We start from the raw sequence: 22,462 nt of genomic DNA on the forward strand, positions 1-22,462 counted from the left end.
GTGGCTGACTAGGAATGTGCAATTGTTAATGGGTAAAGCAGCTCCCTTTTAGAGATGATTTCAAGGTTGGTGGGCCTAAGCGTGCCCTTGCTTTAGGCTTTGTTTTGCTTTACTGGCTTGCAAATATGTGTCACACAGTGACCCTAGATTGGCCCGAATGCTGCCAGCCTGATGTTGGGAAAGGTATTGAAATTTACAAGGATCTTGCCCTTGGCCTCTACTCCCAGGGTGCAGCATTCTCACACATTTTAAGGCGTTACCAGTTCACAATAGCCTTGTAGTCTGGGAAGGCAGCCCAACAAGGCTGCCTGCAGATACACACGTGCTTGTCACCTGCCCCAGCCATTGCAAATAGACTAGCACTTCTGGGGCAGCCTGTTTGTTTTCCCATTGCAAGAAACAACTGTGTAAAGAAATACAATATTTCACATGGAGCAAAATGCAGGACTTCTCCATTTAAATGGTCTATGTGTAGGCTTTCAGACTAACACAAAAGTCTTTAAATCACAGAGTTTCCCTGATTTTCTTGGGATACAAAGTTAAAACATGTTTTATAAGGATCTCATGCTCAGATGTCATTCACACTAAGTCAAGCAAACATTCGATTGCCCAGTTTCTTCTTCGTCTCTTTTTTTAATGTAACTATAGGTAGCATCTGAAGGGATTCAAAGCAACAAGTAACTATTTGTGACAAAAGATCTTGAAAAAAAGAAAAAACAGAGGACTCTAAAGAAAGAAAAAAGTCAACAGGGTAGGGGTGGGGGAGGGTTGTGGGGAGGAAGGTTTGTTCCAAACACACTGTAAGGCAAATTTTTAGAATGGCAGCAAAAATAATTGCCTTATTGGACAGTGCTACAAAACTTAAAATTTGTACTACAGGATAAAACCCTAGGTCAAGATCACCAAACTCAATACAGATGCAAATACTGCAACTTTACACAAAGCAGTTAGAGGGAAGAGATGGTGAGAAGGCTCAGGACCAACCCATCTGCTACTACCAGAGGGTCCTCGCCCTCAGACCAGCTACTCAACTCTCACTAGCAACAAACCCCTGGAGAGCCTTCCCTTCCCCCTTCAGACCTATAGTCCTGGGATTTCTTTCCTATGGGATTTGTTTCTAGGCAGGTAGGTCTCTTACATGGCTGGCTTTAATTCTCTCAAACAGATCTTCCAAAAAGAACGAACAGAACGGCAGTTTGGTCTGCACCCGGACTTTTTTTTTTTTTCCTGCCTTCCCTACTCAGTATCTGAGCCACTTCAACCAACTTTCACTGAAAAGCGTCACAGAGAGACCGGGAGCAGGAGATCACGCTGCTGGGTCACATTCAGTATCCGCCACCCCATGCTGCTTCCCGCACAACCTCCTGTCTGCGACCCTTTGGAAGCCTGCCCAGGGAGCCCAGAGGTTTTCCTTCTGTGTGTCTCTGGGACGACGCAGACATGGCGCCTTCCCAGGGGACAGGCGGATGGGACACATGAGAGGAATAAAAGATCTAATGGAAATGTCTCGGGCTACCCAATTACAATTCGTTTTAAACATAAATGGGCATCCTCTAGTGTTCAAAACACTGTTCTTGCCCTACGCATTCGTGTTTAACACTCATACCCCACTTGCAGTGTTGTAAGTCCTTTTAAAATGATTCCCTCCGCTTAAAAGGTTATTTTTAATTATACTAAATATGTACGTGTGTGTGTGCGTGCGCGCTTCCAGCAGTCCCTGCGATATGTTTCTAACACGACACAGCGGTTGTCTTCAAAGACAAACAGAAAAAAACTCTAACCAGTCAGAGGCTTTATTGCAAACAAACCATCTCCCTCTGCAAAGTTTCCCATCCTAATGAAATACATGAACTGCATTAACACAGTGACAAAAGAACTCTTGATACTGCTGGTTTGGTGCCCCTTCCCTTTCCCATGATAACTTAAGGGTTTGCCACCAGCGTTTGGAAACACAAGTTAACTTGGTTGCGTGGAAATGTTCATTTCACCTGTAGGCATGGGGGGCGGGGGTGAGGTTAAGTTGTAACCCCTGGTGAGATGCGTCAGTCCAGACCCGCCAGGCCCACTGCCAGGGCAGGGAGGGGAAGGGAACTCCCCGCAGACTTAGGCAGGGCTGGACCCAGGCTGCCCTGCGCACTGCGCTCGGCTGCGGGCACCACGTACCCCCAGGGAGCAGAAGCCCTGAGACTCTCACCCTGCTGACGGCCGCGCGGTGGGGTGGGGAGCGGTCAGCACCGCCCGTGCGCTCCCCTCCGGGAGAAATTTCAGAAGTCACAGCATCTCGGGTTTCTGTTCACACGGTTCCAAAGGCGGGGAGGCGCAGTGGAGATGGTGCTGGCGGGGCCGCGGCTTTGTGTTCTAATGAGGGAGGGACACGCTGGCCACAGTTCCTCCCGCCCGACCCACCTCCATCCCCTCGGCTGCACCCAGTCTCTCCCAGCACCTCTTTTCCTTGTCCCTGGACCGCCCAGCGCGCATCCTGGATATGAAACAAAGTGGTGTCCAGGGAGTGCCCTGAGACAGTGCTCCTCAAACCAAACCAAACTACCCACTCCGTGGCCCAGATTCGTGGCGAGACATGAGGGTCAGCCCTAATGCCCTGTTCCTAAAGGTGCGCGGCTCCCCGCCTGGTCCACCACCCGTAGGCAGCCCCGTGATGGACCGCTCAGTTTCTGCCCTTGGAGAAGCGTACCTGGCGCCCTCAAGTCCCACGGAGGTGAGCAGAAAGAGCGGTTTGGGAACCGTTTCACTGAAAGCCTAACCTGGGTGTTCACGGCCGCGTGTCTAATGCCCTAAAACATGCTGGACATGAGTGGGTCCGTCACAGAACTGCAGCTCCAAGCGCAAGCCTCTGCTTTCTGGAGCCAAAGAAACCCGAAGGCTGCGGCCGCATACATCTGGACGGCTGGAGGGAAAATGGAAGCGAATTATCCAAATTATCCCAGTCCCAGGTACCTGAACTGAGAAACCTGCAACAGGGGCGCCTTAACGACCCGCGCCGTGGCCCTACCCGTTTCCGGGCGCCTGGGCAGAGGCCGCCCGGGCAACTCTGCGCAGCAGCGGGGTCTGCGCTCGGCGCTGAGCCCACGCGGGCGCCGCTAACGCGGGTGGAGCGCGCGGCGGCCCGGGAAGCCGCGGAGCCTGGGGCCGCCGGACAAGTACCTGTGGGGGGACGCGCGCTCTTATCTGTCCAGCCCAGAGGTCACGGACGCAGCTGAGGAACCGTCAGAGAGAAAAACCAACTCTAATTTATGGTTTTCTAAATCTCCAGAGGCCAAACGTGACCGCTTAGGTCAGCCAGTCAGCGGTTACGGTCCAGACCAGGGACAGCCGAGGGGGGTGAAGCCCTGGCGCCGCCCGCACACACTCAACCACGCGCTCGGGGTTATTCTTTAAACCCTGCCCTGAAAACCTTGAGGGCCAGACCCCCAGGCAGCGCTCGCGTCTGCGCGCTCGCCCGCCTGACACCCGCTAGCTCGCGTTCGCGCCCTCCACAGCCTCGGCGCGCGGCTCCGGGGCCCCAGGTGCGCCGCCGCGTTCCCACGCCCGAGCCGCGGCCTGCAGGCGGGCGTGGGCGAGCGCGGCCCCGCCTGCCGCCCCAGCCAATCGCGGGCCACGCCGGGCTCCGGGGAGGCGGGGCCCGCAGGGGCAGCGTGCGGGGACCCCGCCCGCGCGGGAGGCGTGGCCCGCGCCGGCTCTTGCGGCGGAGCAGGGTCGCGGCGTGGGAAAGAGCCGTGAGGAGCCGAGCGTGTCGCCGTGGGAGCCGCGCCCGCCGAGGCCCAGCGGGGAGGAGGGAAGGAGGCGGGCGGGCAGGGCGCCGCGCCCCACTCGGCGTCCGTGGCTGCGGCCCGCGCCGTCTTCCCCACGATGAAGCGCCCTTGCGAGGAGACGACCTCCGAGAGCGACATGGACGAGACCATCGACGTGGGGAGCGAGAACAATTACTTGGGGTGAGCGCGCGCGCCGTGCAGGAGCTGCCCGGAGCCCGAGGCTGTGTTGCTCCTGGAGCCGCGAGGAGGGAAGTTTTTGCCCGGGAGGCTGTGCGGTGGCGGGACAGTGCGTGCATTGGGGTGCGGCTCTGCAGTGCGTGCATTGGGGTGTGGCGAGGTCTGCCCGGCTTTGGCTGCAGGGATGGGTCGGAGGAGACGGGACGCGGCTGGAGAGGGAGGGTCCCCGGCTGTCAGGCTTGGCAGCGCCCGAAGAGGCGCCCCTGCCCCCGAAACTGTAGCGGGCACTTGCCTCAGAGGCTGAGGACAGGCAGTTTAGAAGGATTGAGGGAAGCCTGCGGTTATTGAGCTTTTCAGGTTGACCGAGTGTGACCTGCCTAACTCGCCAGTGAGTGCGCGCGGTGGAGGATGGCTCGGACGTCGGTCCCGGGGTTCAGTCTGGAGAGGATCTCGTTGGGATCACAGGAGCCAAACCTCCTCCTTCCCGTGACAGAGGGAGATTAAGCAAGGCATTTAGAGCCAAGACGGGTCAGATGATAATTGCTTCTAATTGGCATCCCCAGAAGCGTCTTAATTATTTATCTACAGCTGTCAGAGAGCGAAATGCTTCCTACCTTGGAAAACCTAGTTTGCTCTGCTGCTCCCAACCTAATAATGTGCAAACCAAGATCTCAAATCAGCGCACATGTTTTTGGTTTTGTGTTTTTTAAAAACGAAACTTGGGTTGCAGAGATTCTGATTTTAAAGTGTCATTATGCCCTCTTAAAAGGTAAGGTCCGAAAAACGGAAGGTGTCACGTGAAAGGTGAAACCAATAGAAAAGGGGTGATAATAATAGGGGACAGTTGATTCAGAAACAAGATCCAGAAGTGAAAAGGTGAGGTAATAGAAACCTGATGTGTGCGGCATCTCTAAAATGAACAAGAACAAATAACAGGAACCCGGGGAACCTGAGAACATGAGGAAGTATAGTATCCATGAATTTACGGAACGAGTCTGAGACAGAGTAGGCAGGGTTGTACGAGTTACCTGGCCACATAATAATTCGAATGACTTTGCAAAACAGCGACTCATTAGCAAGTTTCTTGAGATTTAAGCGTGGTTTGACCGCTGAGAAACCGTTTCATTTTCACAGCCTTTACCTAGTACTAAGACAAATTTTAATTTTCCTAATAGCGGCATAGGCATATTTAGTTTGGGACGTGCTTTTGGAAGACCACTGTACCACACATCAAATTTATTCATTTCTGTCCTATGACTATTTCACTGTTTGAAACACTGGAATAAGTTGTGTTTCAGTGTTACATCAAGGGACCACAGTTTGACAAGTGATGATGTAAAGCTGCTTCTTATTGAAGCTTACCATGATCCTCATTTTTAAAAGTGCTGTTACTTTGGTCAGTGAGTGTGACAGGAGAGAGGAGGAAGGATTCTACTGGAGATTAATTGACTTAAGAAATATGTGGGAGTAGAACTATGAAATGGGAGTGTAATTTCTCACCCTAAATACAGTTGTTTCGCTGGGAGACTGAAGATTCAGGGTCATTTTTTGCCAACGGATTTGACATCTGGATTACCCATTACAAGTTTAAAACAAAACAGAGCGACATAATTCCTACCTGAAAAGAGGCAGCAGGACTAAATGCACAATCTGTTAAGGGTGAAGAACCCAGAGTAAAATAAAACAGGCGTTCTGTGCAACCGCTTTGACTATTTAATGAGCCCAGCTATTGTTATGTTAATGCGGCACCTGACATTCTCTTCCTACTTCATAGGCAAAGTACTGGTTCCGTGATAAGATCGAATTCTCCCACAACAACATCTCAGATTATGGCGAGAAAGAAAAGAAGAGGGGTATGTGATTTGCCTCCTACCCCAGCCCGGTTTTATTTCAAGTAATCCAGACTAATATGCAACGGTTGCATTTTTCATTGTGAGTAGTTTTTATCATTGTATCTTCATGAACTTTGGTTTTTCTGTTCTCTTTGGAATAGATCATAGAGAAAAGGCGGCGGGATCGGATAAATAATAGTTTATCTGAATTGAGAAGACTGGTGCCAACTGCTTTTGAAAAACAAGTAAGTAAGCTGCTCCCATCCCTGTCTCCCTGTCTCCCTGTCTCCCCACCCTACCCCCCACCCCCCCAAAAAAGCTCAAACAATCTGATTCCCTCATCTGGGAATGTGGGTTCTTGTTAAAGCTCATTAAAATAATGGTGTATGTGCCCTGATCTGGCACAGGGCAGCTCTTTCAATAAAATGCTTTGTTGTGGCGAAGCTATTAAAAACATAATCCAACTTGAAGCTGAAAAACATTTCCATTCTTTAGCTTGTTTTCCCCTTAAGGGTAACAGTGCTCATGCTTTCTCTGTTCTTTCTATGAATACCAGTAGTGGTTTTAAGACCATGCTGTATATATATAGTATTCCTGCCCCCTTAAAATAAATCGTATGTGAAGTATACTTTTTTTTCCTCCAAACTGTTAAGAAAGGAGTTGTCTTATTATGCAAAAAAACATAAAATCCAGAAAGGAGTATCTCTAGCTCTATTTCCCAAAAAATAATTCCGATAAAACTTATTTATCAATCAACTTTCTTTTTTTTTAATCCCAGGGCTAATAGAATTAGGATGTTTGGTTTAGGGCATCCTTTTGGAAGTTTGATAAAAATTAGTAATAAATGCCCTTTTTCAGACTTGAATCATTTCTTTACCCAGGAAAAGTTTGCACACTTAGAAAAATAGAAAACCAAATGTTTAAATCTTCTTTTGTAGTTTAAAAGAAAAGCCACGTTTCTCTTTGTGCCGCAGCAACCAATGGCACAGGTCTCTAAGAGCATGGTTCAAAGGATGTGGCAGCATGTGCTTGTTGAAAATATTTTCAATTTGGTTCCAAATAGAGTACAAGACAACAGTTGTTTGTTTATTCCACTTTGTCGTTTACTTCATGAATCCGCAAACATGGTAAAACAAGCCCAACAAAGCCCTGGGAAATCATCCAGGAACTGCAGTTTTGGTTATTAGTCACTTTCACCGAGGCTAGTTGTGTACCTTCTTGGAAAAGTTAAGCACTGACACTGGTGCAGGACGCAATGTGCTGCTGATTATCCATTTTTAAGACAAAGACATCCAGTCTGTATGCTGCGGCGGCCTTTGATAAGCAAATAGAACGTAGAAATTACAGCTTTGTTGAGTAGCATTTTCAAAGACCACAGGCTGTAAATCAAGCTGCTGGTCAGCAATGGTGTTTTTAAAGCTTCCAGGACGGAAGCATGAGCAGTTAGGAAGAGCAATCTGTCTTCTGGTTTCTTTTACTTAATTTGTTGGATTTTTTTTTCTCTTAAATATTTACTAAAAACAAACTTAAATAGCAGACCTCAGCCGTTTGGCAGTTACCATAAACACAAGCTTTCCCACTTGGGGAACTTGGCTACCAACCCCAGGAGCTGGCCTTGTCACAGCGTGACTGCCTTCTATAGACTAGTTAAATAACTCACACCAGGTCCTGGGTGCTAAGAATTTCGCAATACGAGGAAAGCATAGGAACCTGAAATAATCATTAGTATCCTTGTAGAAGAAAAAAAATAATAATTAATCCAGCATGTTGGTTTAATTATTTAGCTCTTCTAGGAAATTAGAAGCCACCAGCAGTTTCTTGGGACAGTTTGAGGTGGTATATTTGCATATCAGTTGATTTCTGGAAGCTGGCTCATTTTGAGAAAAGGAATATTAAAAATATTTTTGAAGGTAATTCTGTTAATTCTAAATAAAAACTATTTGCAAGGCTAAATAACCTTTTGTGTTTCTGATACTTTCTAAGTATTATTTCTTATGATCCTGGACTTCACAGTGACACCTGCTGGTAATCACTGAGGTGCACCCAAAGGCCTCTCATTTTGTTTCTTTTTGTAGTCGTCCAGTTTAATTAATTACCTTAAGGACTTACCAAAATTTTCTGTTCTTGAAAAATGTAGTAATTTCTAAAATTTTAGAATAATTGCTAAAATCCTGCCTCCTTTTCTTCCAGAATACATGTTTAACCATTTAACTGATCTCGATTTCGGCATTAAATGAGGCTGTTATATGTCTCAAAATGACAGTACAAAGTTTGAGAATTTTGAAGTTGAGCTAGTTCTGGTGGAGTGATCTTAGGAGTAAAAATATAATTTAGAAGTCATTTGTTGAGCCTTATTTTAATGTTTAAAAATTAAAATGACATACTTGCCAATGACATAATAACCAATGTTTTTGTGTCAGATTTGGAAGAATTCAAATTTTTGTGTGGGCAGGGACAAACTTGGAATTTTCCAATGAGAGGGAAAATTGAAATCATATACTGCTAACTTCAGTATATAACTTTTCAAGTCACCGTAAGACATAAAAACTTTGATGCTTGTTTATTCAGGGTTCCGCAAAGTTAGAGAAAGCTGAAATCCTGCAAATGACAGTGGATCATTTGAAGATGCTTCAGGCAACAGGAGGTAAAGGTGAGTGACTGGCTGGCTGCATTTTTTTTTTCTCCATTTCTCTTTTCAGCACACTGCTCCCCTACTCCACCCCCAATATTGTAAACCGCTCATAGTTGAACAGTTCTTTAACAGTTCTTTAACAAGCTGAGATAGGCGGTCCCAGATTAAAGCCGTGGAAATCAATGCTAATGGCAGGATTGAACTCGTGGGAAAGAACTTTGGGAACAGAAGCAGCACTTGACCCTGGGCTTATGTTTGCGTTCATAATACTGTGAGAGCAAAGCCTCATTCACAGCAGCCTGGTCAGAGATTTGTTGGGGGCTTCCAAGCACATGCTGGAACCTTTATAGGAAGACACACACAAACATCCCAACACAGACAGAAGGCAAGAGGCAATCCATTAAATCAAAATCGCCTCGTTATTCCAAAGGAAGTGACTCTAAAATTGTTTTGTGGTGCTTTTCAAATTTTGTTTGGTCTTGGTTTTAGCAGTAACAGAGTGAAGTGGGGTTTTGTAACTCCCTGTTAGAAACTATTAATGGAGCTAGGCTGGACAGCAAAGGAACAGGTGCTCTGGGCCGGAAGCCCTGGAGAGATGCCCTCTGTGGAGATGCCCTCTGTGCTGGATCGTGACTTACAAAGGGACTCTCCTTGGGTTCTATAAACAGACAGATGCTAAAAGCAGAAACATTCTTTCACATTTCATCATCCCACTGCCCCACACATCACCCAGACTTGAGTTTACCATATTATGTCTTCTTTTCACCCTTCAAGGAAGCCTGAGAATCTCAGCCTACAGTCTTACTCTGTATTTCACAACTGGTTAAGGAGAAGATATTGCAAGAACTTTAGGACTGTAACTCATCTCTCTCTGTGTGCTCAGCATTAGTCTTTATTTTAAGATTTGCCTACTTGAAAGGCACACGTATACAAAGAGGGAAAAAGGGACAGACCGACCTTCCATCCACAGGTTCACTCCTCACTGAGGCTGGTCCATGCCGAAACTCTGAGTCTCCCACATGGGTGGCAAGTGCACAAACACTTGGGCCATCTTCTACTGCTTCCCCAGGCATGTTATCAGTGAGCTGGTTGAGAAGTGGAGCAAGGGGCCTGTGTTGTGATCAGTTATAATCAGGTAAATTCTATTAAGCCAACATCCCATATGGACTCTGGTTTGAATCCTAGCCACTTCACTTTCAGTTCAACTCTCTGCTAATGGCCTGGAAAAGGCAGCAGAAGGTGGGCCAAATATTTGGGCCCCTTCCACTCACACAGGAGACCTGGAAAAAGCTTCTGGAAGAAGCTTCTGGTTTCAGGCATCGGCTTAGCACAGCACTGGCTAATACAGCCATCTGAGGAGTGAACCAGTAGATGGAAATCTGTGTGTGTTCATCTTCCCCTATCTCTCTCTCTCTAACTCTGACTTTCAAATAAAAAAGGACTTGAACTGGCACCCATATGGGATGCTCATGTTGTGGACAATGACGTATTCCACTGTGCCACAACACTGACCCATTAGTATGAGCCTTTTGCAACATCATATCTGGAGTACTGGAGCATAGGAGTGGAAGAGACCCATTGTTTACCATCTGGTAATAAAGTATTTCAGTATTTTTACTCCCTCCTGTGTGGCCATACTACTTAGAACCTCTTGGGCCTTAACCCCAATCTTAACCATCATTGACCTGTGTCAGGTGTGAGAGTATGAGCTGTGATCATTATACAGGGAAGTCCACATGCTTTGACCAGGTTGCACTTGGCTAAGGAACTGTCCTAACTCGTGCTCACCAGCGGAAGCAGTGGAACCGTCCTAAATGAACTGAGTGTAATAGGATGTAAACCTTCTTACATAATAGAGGATGGACTCGGATGGATTCCTGGAAGCTCATGGTCCAGCCCAGCTAGGCTACTGTCTTGTCTTTGACCTGAGACAGAAGTACTTAGCTACTTGTTGAAGTTTACTCCAGCAAGGTGACCTTCAGTGCCTCTATAGCCTCTTAATTCTGTCTACAGCTTTGATCTCAGGTTATCAGATGACGAGTTGAGTTACTAATGGTGCAAGAATTGTTTTATGTCTGTGCCTACTTGACCATTGTTAGCCATCTGCTAAGACTTCTACCAGAATTTCAGTTACCTGGTATGTGCTGAACTTCCAGCTTTGTGTAATATTGTTGTTCAGATTTATGATTAAAAAAAAAGAAAAAAAAACAGAGCCATTCTTGGTTACCTCTACAGTCCTAAAATCCATCCCAGAACAGTTTGTGAGCAGGCACTGCCAAGTAGGCTCCATATGTTGTCAGGTCCATGCCAGGCCACCAGGGAAGTCATCACACAGCAGAGTGCACAGGCCTTGAAGACAGGCTCTGGCACTGGGAACTGACTGCGGAAGATTCTCAGCTGCCTCATGACATAGTGGGAAAGGGTGTGTACCCTGTGGCCAGAATGCCTGATTTCAAATCCTCACTCTGCCATTTATTAACTATGTGCCCAGGGGAGAAATTATTAACCCTCTGTGAGTCCCAGTTTCACCTTGTGTAAAATGAGGGCAATGATAATATCGACCTCACAAGGCTTTAAGAGTAAAGTCACTGAAGACCTATGGAACAAGGCTGGGCTTAGTTGGAGGACGTGGGTCTGACTGCTAGCGCCCCCTGCTATCCCCTGCTTCCTGCTAATGCTGATGCTTGGGAGGCAGAGGTCATGGCCTAAGCAGCTGAGTTTCTGCTCAACCTTATGGGAGACCCAGACTGCTATTGCTTCCCAACTTGATCCTGGTTCATTTCTGGCATGTGAGCAGTAAACTAGCAGTTAGGAGCTCCTTGTCTGTCAGGATTTATCTGGCTTGTTCTCTATCAAATCAATAAATGAAAAAAAATTTTTTTCATCCAAGCTCATGGAACAGTGTTGGCACAAAGGAAGTGTAAAGGCCTGCGTGCTGTTCTGATATTCATAGGAGATAGCTGCTCACCATCTCTCCCTGTGTACTCAGCAACAGCAGTGAAGTCACGGCACATATGTTCTTTAACATGTAACAGAGGACTTGACCATGTCCAACAGAGCTGGCAAACCAAAACGTCATTACCACTAATAACAATTTATAGATGCTCATAACCTTCCAATTGTGATAGTTCATTCTTTGCAACCTGCCCTGGCATGACAGTGGGTGCCAGAGAGGACTTAGGGTATGCTGAAGTTCTGCAGCCTGGGTTTCTGTGGTCTGTCACCTCCACTTTGCACCACTTTCCTTCTCGGAGACGCCTGAGAACTGAAATGTGGGCTCTTTCCATGGAAGTATCTCTTCAGCAATAGCTTTGCTTCTGCTCCCAGAAACTGAGTCTGCTCCCTGTTCCACTTTCCTGGGATAATGATGATGATGGCTGTTGCTGATGTTCAGCCTTTTATGATATTCTCTTACCTCAGCTTTGCACTTTTGGTTTTGTTTCAGCCCCAGGCATCCTTTTTTTTTTTTAATTTTGTCGATAATCTTTACATAGTGGATTAGGGTACAAAGGGTCAAGGGCTAGAGGAAAGAGGGTGAGACCATTGTTATCACATTCTCTTTTTTCCTTCTTGTATCTGGGGCAAGGGGAGAGATAAGGGGAGAAGCCACATCCAGCCTCCCCAACATTCTGGGTCCCCAGTGTGAGGCCTGCTCCAAGGGCTCTGCTCAGGTGATTTTGATAGTTCGACAATGCAGGCATGCTTTTTCTGATTTGTCTACATTTCTGTTCATGGAGGTTGAATATATGCACTAGTTTTCCAAAGTGCTTTGATTGCAGACTACAACAATCTAATTTATTTTTATTTCTATTTATTTGAATGTCATAGTGACAAAGATTTCGAATAGCCAGCAGCAGCTCTATCCAGGTCTCCCGTGTGGGTGGCAGGAGTCTAAGGGCTTGGACCATCTTCCACCATGTCCAGGCGCTCCAGCAGGGAACTGGACTGGAAGCAAAACATCCAGGACTCAGTCTGGCACCCCTGGCAATGCTGGTGTTGCCAGGGCTGATTGATATCGCCTTGATCTGGAAAAGCATAAAAGAAAATGTAATAAATGCCTAAAGTGAAATGCATTCATTTTGAATGTGTCTCTTTGAATGTGTCTCACTGGTATTAAGGCAGATCTCAAAATGAGTAGTCTAACCCTTTCATTTAAAAATTACTTTTTAAAAGGTTTCAGGTGGGAAAGAATGTGTACATACTAGACATTATTTGATCCATGTAGGTGATATGACCCCAAATGTCTGATTATTATTGTACCCTAAATTGCTGCTGTAATAATTACACTTGCTGTTTGACATCCTAATGTATTATCTCTCAATGAAAAAGGACTGTAAGAAATATGACCCCACTCTAATCAATGTCTTAATCATAACCACAGACATGGGGTACCTGGATGCTGACACAACACCCAAGTTATTTTCCTTAGGCCAAAGTCAGGAGAAAAAAAGCCAAGTAATGAAAAAAACCTCGGAGTTACAGTAATCTCCGATTGATACAGCACTTTTATGCTGCCTGTCAGAAAAATCTTTACTATTTTGTTTTAAAAATTCAATTTGTTCAATTTTTTCACACAAAATAATGGCAGTGTTTTCATTTGGGTGATAAAGAACATTGTGCGTCAGGAATCGTGTACACATTTGTTGAGATTCTGGCACTTTGTAAAGGAAGGTCTCAAGCAAGGACGTGTGGGGCTGCTATGTTAAAATCCCCAGAGCCTAAGGGGAGTTTACATCCATAGGTTCCTGCCCGACTCAGGTCAGAGACAGGGAGGCCAGAACTCCATTCCCATGAAGAAGTCTCCTGGGCAATTGCCCTGGCCTAGAGTAGGAGAGCCACCACCACGTTGATTTCCCCCCACAGTGGAAGCCAGTCCCAGAGCAACCTTAGTAGATGGCATTGCAGCTTGGTCACACTGCAGCATCGTTCTTAACTGACACCATGAATAAAACCATATCCAGGTGGCCACATTCCAGAAGGGGCTTGCATTGTTCTGGTCTTGCCAGGGCAGAGGGCAGCATCTGGGTGGTCATTCCTTCTAACTGTGTCCTATACCTCCCTTCTCTCCTCACCCCCACGTGGCCCAACCCCGTTTCCAGGCTACTTCGACGCCCACGCTCTTGCCATGGACTTCATGAGCATCGGCTTCCGAGAGTGCCTGACGGAGGTGGCCAGGTACCTGAGCTCTGTGGAGGGCCTGGACTCCGCAGATCCCCTGCGCGTGCGCCTGGTCTCCCATCTCAGCACGTGCGCCTCCCAGCGAGAGGCCGCAGCCATGACCTCCTCCATGGCCCACCACCACCACGCTCTGCACCCACACCACTGGGCCGCCGCCTTTCATCACCTGCCTGCTTCCCTGCTCCAGCCCAACGGACTCCACGCCTCGGAGTCAACCGCTTGTCGCCTCTCCACATCTTCCGAAGTGCCTCCTACCCACGGCTCTGCCCTGCTCACGGCCACATTCGCCCATGCGGATTCTGCCCTCCGGATGCCATCCACCGGCAGTGTTGCTCCTTGCGTGCCACCTCTCTCCACCTCTCTCTTGTCGCTCTCTGCCACAGTCCATGCCGCTGCCGCAGCTGCCACAGCAGCTGCACACAGCTTCCCTCTGTCCTTCGCGGGGGCCTTCCCCATGCTGCCCCCAAACGCAGCCGCAGCTGTGGCAGCAGCTACAGCGATCAGCCCTCCCTTGGCGGTGTCAGCCACAGCCAGTCCTCAGCAGACAAGCAGTGGAACAAACAGTAAACCCTACCGCCCTTGGGGGACAGAAGTCGGCGCCTTCTAAGTTCTCTGAACTTCTTGCAATAGCAGCTGAATGTCCTGCCTTTCAGAGTCAGCTTCAAACCTCTGTACCCTAAAGGTAGCCAGGCAAGTGGCTACAGATTCACAAAGGAAGAAGAAAGAAAGCTATTTGAGACACAAACCTCACACATTGGAAATGTTGGTATCTGTTTGTCTTGTTTATTTAAGGCAGCTTGGTAACTGACATCAGCAACTTTGAAAAACATCACCCTTGTTTCCACTTAGAAGTTCCCTGGAAAATATATGGATGGTACCACCCAGCAGCACCTCATTGTGTTCCTTTGGGGGAAGAACAATGCCCCAACTGAATTCACTCAAAACTAGCTGGGGGAAAAATACTGGTGTTTCCTAAGTGCCTGAGCTAGGAACGTTTCCTGTGAACATATAACATTACACACGTCAGGAAGGCGGGCGGGGGTAGGTGAAGGAAGGGAAGGGAGACAGGCTTTGTGTTGGGCTGCAGACATTGTAATACCATCCCAGAAGAGAGTCTGTGGGGGCAAAAGGATTGCTGAACATTTTGAAGCTGAAAGACCTTATCTTAGTTAGCTCTCTCTGCACGGCCTTATCAAGTGATGACATTTAACAATGCAGTAGCATAGGCAATTACTCCATATTGCATCAGTGCTCAGATGAACCAGCAGCTCAGCTCTTCCTACAAGCCCCTGGCCACCTTTCTGTTTTGATGGTTCAACACGTGGTTCTTGTTTAAACCTTACACTTGCAGAGTGCACCTAGAAAGAGTTGCCTGTGTGCCCACCAGAAGCTTTGAGTCATGCCAATTTGAAAACTACCCAGTTTGCAAGAGTTTGGATTAATTTATTCAGTCCCATTGGGGCTGTTTTCTCCTGTCTGGCCTCTTCATTTTCTCCTGCTAATGTGTAACATCTAGTCTTGTCACCTTTGGGAAAAAGTTCTATTTCTGGAGGTGATGAGACAACAAGAGAGCATTGGAAATAGAGCAGCCTCAGTTTGTAAACACTTCTTTGTCAAGATGGTGATTGCATTTGGTCCCAAATCAAGATGAATGTATGCAATAGGATGTACATAAATTATTTTTGTTTGGCCTAGACTAGTGCAACATAATGGTGTTTTGGTTTTGTCTTTCGGACTTGTTCAATGACAAAATAATCTCTTAATACATTGAAATTGAGCACGTGAGATTTTTATATTTGAAAGACACAGCATGTGTTATGCACTTCATTTCTCTGCTGTGTGGAGAAAGCAATAAACATAAGAATGTTAAACATGCAAATTATACTTCTAAATATTTGTTTTAAAATTACTGTACCTAATCTTTTTTGCCTTACTTTGTAACCTTTTTCTATGCAAAGGTCTTTACGTATCACTAATTAAATGAAATCCTTTTTGACTATTTATGTGGGTGAGTTACTTTGAAGAATGGAAAATTGATATAAATTTCAATTGAAACTGCCTTTGACTAGCGAAGACTTCCCTTTGTGGCTTCCAAAAATCATTGATATATAACAATTTTGCTTGAAAATAACAGTTATCTACTGGTTCACTCCCCAAATGGCCACGATAGCTAGAACTTGGTCTGTCCAAAGCTGGGAGCCAGTTTCTTTCTTCCAGGTCTCCCATGGGGGTGAAGCTGCATAAGGTCTTGAACCAACCTATGGTGCTTTCCCAGGCCATTAGCAAGAGCTGGATTAAAAGTGGAGCAGCTGGGGACCAGTGCCTATAATGGATGCTAGTGGCACAATGGAGGATTAGCATGCGTAACACTGTGCCAGCCCAAAGGACTGCACATTTGTAGGAAGCTGAAACTGAAGTGGAAACACCAGGGCCAACATGACAGTTCAATTGGGTAATCCTCCACTGGCGAGCACTGGCATCCTATATGGGTGCTAGTTCGTGTCCTGGCTCCTCCATTTCCCATTCAGCTCCCTGCTTATGGCCTAGAAACTCAGTGAAGGATGATCGCCCAAAGCCTTAGGACCCTGTATCCACACTGGAGACCCAGAAGATGCTCCTGGCTCTTGACTTCAGATTGGCTCAGCCCCAATGTTGCAACCATTTGAAAAGTGAACCAGCAGATGGAAAATATGTCTGTCTTCTCCATGAATTTGCCTTTCCAACAAAAATAAAATCTTAAAAATGAAAGTGGAGGCACTAAGGTTTGAACCAGGCAGTCCAATAAGGAATGCACGTGTCCTTGGCACCATCTTATCAACTGTGCTAGATAACTCATTGTGGTTCTTGGAAAGGACTTACAAATGAAATTATATCGAGGGCAGGATAATAATAGAATTGACATTCTTTTGTAACTCCAAAACATTAATAGAGCATCTTTAGAACATCACATATGATGAGTGTTTAGGTACTTAAAAAACTCAATAAGGAATCAAAAGTTTAGCTTAATATAATTTCAAACCATATGCTAATATGTATATATGGAGTCTTCAAAAAGTTCGTGGAAAATGGGTATTATGAAGAAAACAGGCACTTTAATTTTTTTTTTTACCAAAATTTATCTTTTCATATGCTTTTCCACAAACTTTTTAAAGTATCCTCCTACATGTGTCCTGAATGTAAAACTTTTATATCATGAATATTTTTTCAGCTGTGAAAGCCTGGGTAATTCACCCTTTTTAAGGAAGCCTTAAATAAGCTGCCATCATATTCCTAAAGCTCTTGAGACAAACACCATGAAAAAGAGAATGTTGTACTCAAATATTTGTTTTGCTTACTTTTCTGCCTCTTAAACTATATACAAAAACAAAAATTGGGCAAATCATATCATTATTTATCCTGTATGCAAACCACATGGTTCTTCATATAGTTCTGATAAAATTAGGAAGCAAATGAGAAAATGGCCTTGGAATTTGCTTTTTAATCATGATTTAAACATGTCAGCTTTTAATGAACTTCTTTTCCTTTTCTAAAATGTATTTTAAAAACTAGGAATTTTAGAGGCCAGTGCAATGGCTTAAGTGGCTAATACTCTGCCTACAAGTGCCAAAATCCTAGATGAGCACTGGTTCATGTGCCAGCTGCTCCATTTCTCATCCACTCCCTGCATATAGTCTAGGAAAGCAGTGAAGGATGGGCCAAAACCTTGGAAGCCTGCATCCGTGAGAGAGACATGAAAGAAATTCCTGATTTCTGACATTGGATCAGTTCAGCTCTCGCCATCGCACAATTTGGGGAGTGAAGCAGCAAATGGGAGATATTTCTTTCTCTGTCTCTCTACCTCTGTAAATCTGCCTTTCCAAGAAAAATAAATAAATCTTTTTTTTAAAAAAAAACTGGGAACATTAGGCTTTGGATTAATTATTTTTAAAGATTATTTTTTTCCTTTTTTATTATCATGTTATCATTTTTATGATAGAGTTCCATGGACCTGGGATTTCCCCTACCTCCTTCCCTAATCCCTCCAACACTCCCATATCATTACAACAGCATAGTTCCTCATAGACAGTCATAAATCTATTATTGTGGGTATGGACAACAGCAGAGTCCAGCATCCTGTTGTCAACAGTTTCACTGGGAATCCATCCTCAATCTGGAAGTACCATATCCTCATATCTGGACATGTCAGTCTCCACTACACAGTCACTTGGATTAATTATTTTTAAAGTAAATTACTTTCTCCTTTCATCCCTCTGTCTTCCTTTTTCTCTTACATTTTTCTTCCAAGTTATATATGGGTTATTATTTTTCAGTTTACCTGATTAAAATAACTTCAAGTGAATCAATCCATGGACAGTGTTTCACATAAGTTATTAATATACATTTAATTATTTATATTAACCATTGAGTTTGCCATCTCTGATTCAAGTGTTTCATGAAGTTAGTGAGGTGAATTTTCATATTTGTTATCAAAGTAAAAAGTTATATCCTTTAAAATTTGTTTAAGGGTAAAAGAATTTTAAGATTTTGATTTATTGGTGGCATTGAATTTTGAGAGTTTAGTTAGGTTAAACTGCCAAAATTAACTCACTTGGATTGAGGTAGGGTAAAAAGAGAACATTTCAAATTTGAATTTTTATTTGGGGCCAGTGCAGTGGCTCAACAGACTAATTATCTGCCTGTAAGTGCAACATCCCATATGGGTACTGGATCGTGCCTCAGCTGCTTCACTTCTAATCCAGCTCCCTGCCTGTGGCCTGGGAAAGCCATAGAGGATGATCCAAGTTCTTGAACCTATGCACCCATGTCCGGAAAAGGCTCCTGGCTCCTGGCTTAGGATAAGCTCAGCTCCAGCCGTTGTGTCTATTTGGGACATGAACCAGCAGATGGAAGATATGTCCCGGTAGATCTGTCTTTCCAATAAAAATGAATAGATCTTTTTTAAAAAATGGGTTTTCCCAACTCTTAAGAACTACATTATGCTTTCATAGGCAGTTTTCTATTTCACATCATTGAACAGAGGTATTTACTGAGCCACTGCTGTGTGTACAGCAACATCCTGCATCTATTTTGAATGATGCATAAGAACACATGAAAAATCAACCCTGTGACCTGGCAGTGATAGGTATGGTGGCTGCCACATCTATTCACAGGGACCCTCAGAAGAAGGAAGTGCCAGATGCAGCTAATTCCCACATTGGAGTACCTGGCTCTGATTCCTGCTGCCAGCTTCCTGCCAATGCAGACCCTGAGAGGCAACGGTGATGGCTGGATGAACCAAGTCCCTTCCACATATGTGGACGACATGGACTGAGTTCCAAGCTTTTGGCTTCAATCCAGTTCAGCCTCACCTGTTTTGAGTGTTTGGGGAGTGAGCCAGCAGGGAAAAGACACAGATTTCTAGGAGCTGGTGGGAGAGGTGTTTTGGTTCTTCAAATCTTTTGCTATTACAAATACATTTCTTATTATAAAGTCTGAGAGATGAGTAAGATTGAAGCAAAGTTCAAATATTAAGTAGTGTCTCATATCCACATGTACATGTATTTAATGAATCTCAAGCCTTCGGGGCAATACTATATGTTCACTTTGTTCCTTTTTTCCATCATTGTTTTGTCACAGAGTGAATAGTCGCTACCATAGATCAAGATCAAGTCGCTATCAAGATCTTCATAAAGCAATGTGATTTTAGGTTCCATGTTCCCAAAGTTCAAGATTCCATCAGTTTCAAGATATATAAGATCACATTTAAAGAAAAAAGTACTTGAGTAATCTTACTTTACACATGGTTAATGAAATAGCCTAGTTACTGATCCAAAAGTGAAAAAAATGCATTTTGGATTTGTAATATGCAATAACATAATGTAACACAATTTCAGAAATCCATGGCTGACTTATCTTACTCTTTAATTATTTCATTAGGGTAGGATTGTAATCAGATCAAATCAGCTAGACCAACTGTAAAATGCATGACCTGAGACTGATGTGTTTTTTAAACTTTTCTTGTTTTTATTGGCCAGTGGCTCTACGCCTAGCTGCTTTGCTGTATTTTACTAAAGAACAGAATTGGACTTCCCCTTCTAATTCTTGTAAGATCTAAGCAGTGACTGAGCTTATGAATATGTCAGTAGCTAAAATAAAGCATTGCAGCCAATATGACTTCATAAACTGTGACTATAGCTCATGTTCTTTGGAAGGGCAAGTCTTTGAACTTGGGAGGAAACTCTTAAAAAGAAGAAAAGTTGGGCCTGGTGCAGTGGCGTGGCCTAGCAGCTAAAGTCCTTGCCTTTAATGTGCCGAGATCCCATATTGGTGCCGGTTCTAATCCCGGCAGCTCCACTTCCCATACAGCTCCCTGCTGGTGGCCTGGGAAAGCAGTCAAGGAGAGCCCTAGGCCTTGGAACCCACCACCCATGTGGGAGACCTGGATGAGTTTCCTGGCTCCTGGCTTCGGATTGGCGCAGCACCAGCTGTTGTGGTTACTTGGGGAGTGAATCATCTGATGGAAGATCTTCCTCTCTGCCTCTCTTCCTCTCTGTATATCTGACTTTGTAATAAAAATAAAATAAATCTTAAAAAAAAAAAAAAAGGAGAAGAAGGAGAAGAAAAGTCGGGCCCAGCGAGGTGGCCTAGCTGCAAAAGTCCTAGCCTTGAATGCACCAGGACACCATATAAGTGCCGGTTCTAGTCCCGGCAGCTCCACTTCCTATACAGCTCCCTGCTTGTGGCTTGGAAAAGTAGTCCAGGACGGCCCAAAAGCCTTGGGGCTCTGTGCCTGTGTGGGAGACCTGCATTGGGTTCCTGGCTCCTGGCTTCGGATTGGCACAGCACTGGCCGCTGCAGTCACGTGGGGAGTGGATCATCGGATGGAGGATCTTCCTCTCTGTATATCTGACTTTGCAATAAAAAAATAAGTAAGTCTTTAAAAATAGAAGAAGAAAAGTCATTGAGCTCACATAAACAGTCTTCTGAGAGAGGCCAATGTAGATGAGAAGTGACTTCTTTTTCCCACGATTCCTCACTAGCACCTCGAATGAAAAGAGAGGAATGGCATTAGTCAATCAGGTGCTTATCATAACCTGAGTTATGAATCATCGTAAACTCTTAGACACAGATTTTAAAAAGAAACATGAGACACTAGCAGCTGATAGTATTTAGTAGTTCTCAGTCCACATCCTGTTGAAAGCCCTAGCAGCTGTTGAGGCCTCATAACCATTATTTTGAGTAGACACTATTATCATACATGAACACTTCCTAAAGTTGGTAGAAAAAAATGGAATTAAGAGGGCCCAGTGCAGTAGCCTGATGGTTAAGTTCCTCATCTTGCACACACTAGGATCCCATGTGAGCTCCAGTTAGTGTCCCAGAAGCCCTGCTTCCCATCCAGCTCCCTGCTTGTGGCCTGGGAGAACAGTAGAGGATGGCCCAAGGCTTTGACACCCTGCACCCACATGGGAGACCCAGAAGAAGCTTCTAGCTCCTGGCTTTGGATCGGCTCAACTCAAGCCACTGCGTCCACGCGGGGAGGGAATCAGTGAATGGAAGATCTTCCTCTCTGTCTCTCCTCCTCTCTGTATATCTGACTTTGCAATAAAAATAAGTAAGTCTTTTTTTAAAAAATGGAATTGGGAAATAAGCTTATTTTAATGTAAAATATTTTTTTTAAATCCATGCAACTTTTTCCATACTGTACATTTTGCTTTAAACTACTGAAAAGCTCCTGTTTTGTGTGGATTTCAATAAAAATGTAATTCTTTTTTCTGTGACCTTTTTGCAGTTTCCTCATACTTTCTTGCATATTTGTAATTGGAGAATAATAGATGAATTGTTCAAGGCCATATCTTGCAACTTGAGTTCTGACTCAACACAGACATGTCTGATTTTAAACCTGTACTTCTGACCATTAGGTTGTGGCTTTTGATACTGTGTTGGATTAAAACTCTGTCTTACTTCATCTGCTGCCACCATAGCGGAACACCACAGACTGAGTATTTTATTAAGGCAAAAATTAATTCCTCACCACTCAGGAAGCTGGAAAGTGGTAAGGTGTGGTCTGGCTTGTGGCAAGAGTCTCTGTGCCACAGAGTAAGGGACAGGAGGGACAGGCTGACAACAAATCCACTCTCATACTAACCAGTGTGTCTACAGCAACCACAGAATTCAACCAGGAAGCCAGAGCACTCAGCACCAGAGCTCTGCTTACAGGGCCTCCTCTCAATACTGTTACATACTGGCAGTTACATTTCAGTTGGAGCTGGGGGAGGACATTGAAACCATAGCAGATCCAGTCTGACACCTCAAAATTTCAGTGCACCTGGGATCACTTTGGATTAATGGTGAGAAAACAATCCGTTCACAATGGCAGCACAGAACCACCACTATCTCACCCTTTAACATATTGAGGGATGAACAAAGGAATGATTCCAATTTATGATACAATGTAAATTATTTTGGCAGGTCTACACTTTCAATTCAACTTTCAAGCAAGTCACACCTGCTTTATCTTTTTTTCTTCTGCTGCTTTAAAAGTTTGATTTACTTGAAAGAGAGAGTGGAAGGGAGAGACAGAGATCTTCCATCCACTGGTTCGAATGCCTGCAAGAGCCAAGGCGAGGTCGTCCCAAAGCCAGAGCCGGAATTTCATTTGGGTCTGCCACTTGGGGACCCGAACACTTGGCCACCCATCCTTCACTGCTTCCTAGGTAGATCAGCCAGGAGCTGGAATGGAAGCAGAACAGCTGGGACACAAACCAGCACTCCTCTGTGAGATGCTGACCTCCCAAGTGGAATTTTAACTGGCTAAGCCACCATGCCTGTCCTCTCCTGATTATAAGCTGTCAAGACTAATTTTAGTTACCACATTTTATAAGTCTGCTTCC

At 45.0% G+C, this 22,462-nt stretch overlaps 1 protein-coding gene across 1 annotated transcript; it reads left to right on the plus strand.

The window, feature by feature from the left end:
* Window positions 1–3,712: 3,712 nt before the first annotated feature.
* On the plus strand, window positions 3,713–14,334 carry HEY2 (hes related family bHLH transcription factor with YRPW motif 2). The gene is made up of 5 exons (XM_040965283.1): window positions 3,713–3,950; window positions 5,722–5,800; window positions 5,941–6,024; window positions 8,348–8,429; window positions 13,511–14,334. The coding sequence occupies exons 1-5, from the start codon at window positions 3,868–3,870 to the stop codon at window positions 14,194–14,196; spliced, it is 1,014 nt and encodes a 337-aa protein (XP_040821217.1). The 5' UTR covers window positions 3,713–3,867; the 3' UTR covers window positions 14,197–14,334.
* The last annotated feature ends 8,128 nt before the right edge of the window (window positions 14,335–22,462 follow it).

This window comes from Ochotona curzoniae, unplaced genomic scaffold (genome assembly GCF_017591425.1).
Source record: "Ochotona curzoniae isolate NIBS_2020 unplaced genomic scaffold, NIBS_Ocur_1.0 scaffold_3890, whole genome shotgun sequence".
Classification (NCBI taxonomy): Eukaryota; Metazoa; Chordata; class Mammalia; order Lagomorpha; family Ochotonidae; genus Ochotona; species Ochotona curzoniae.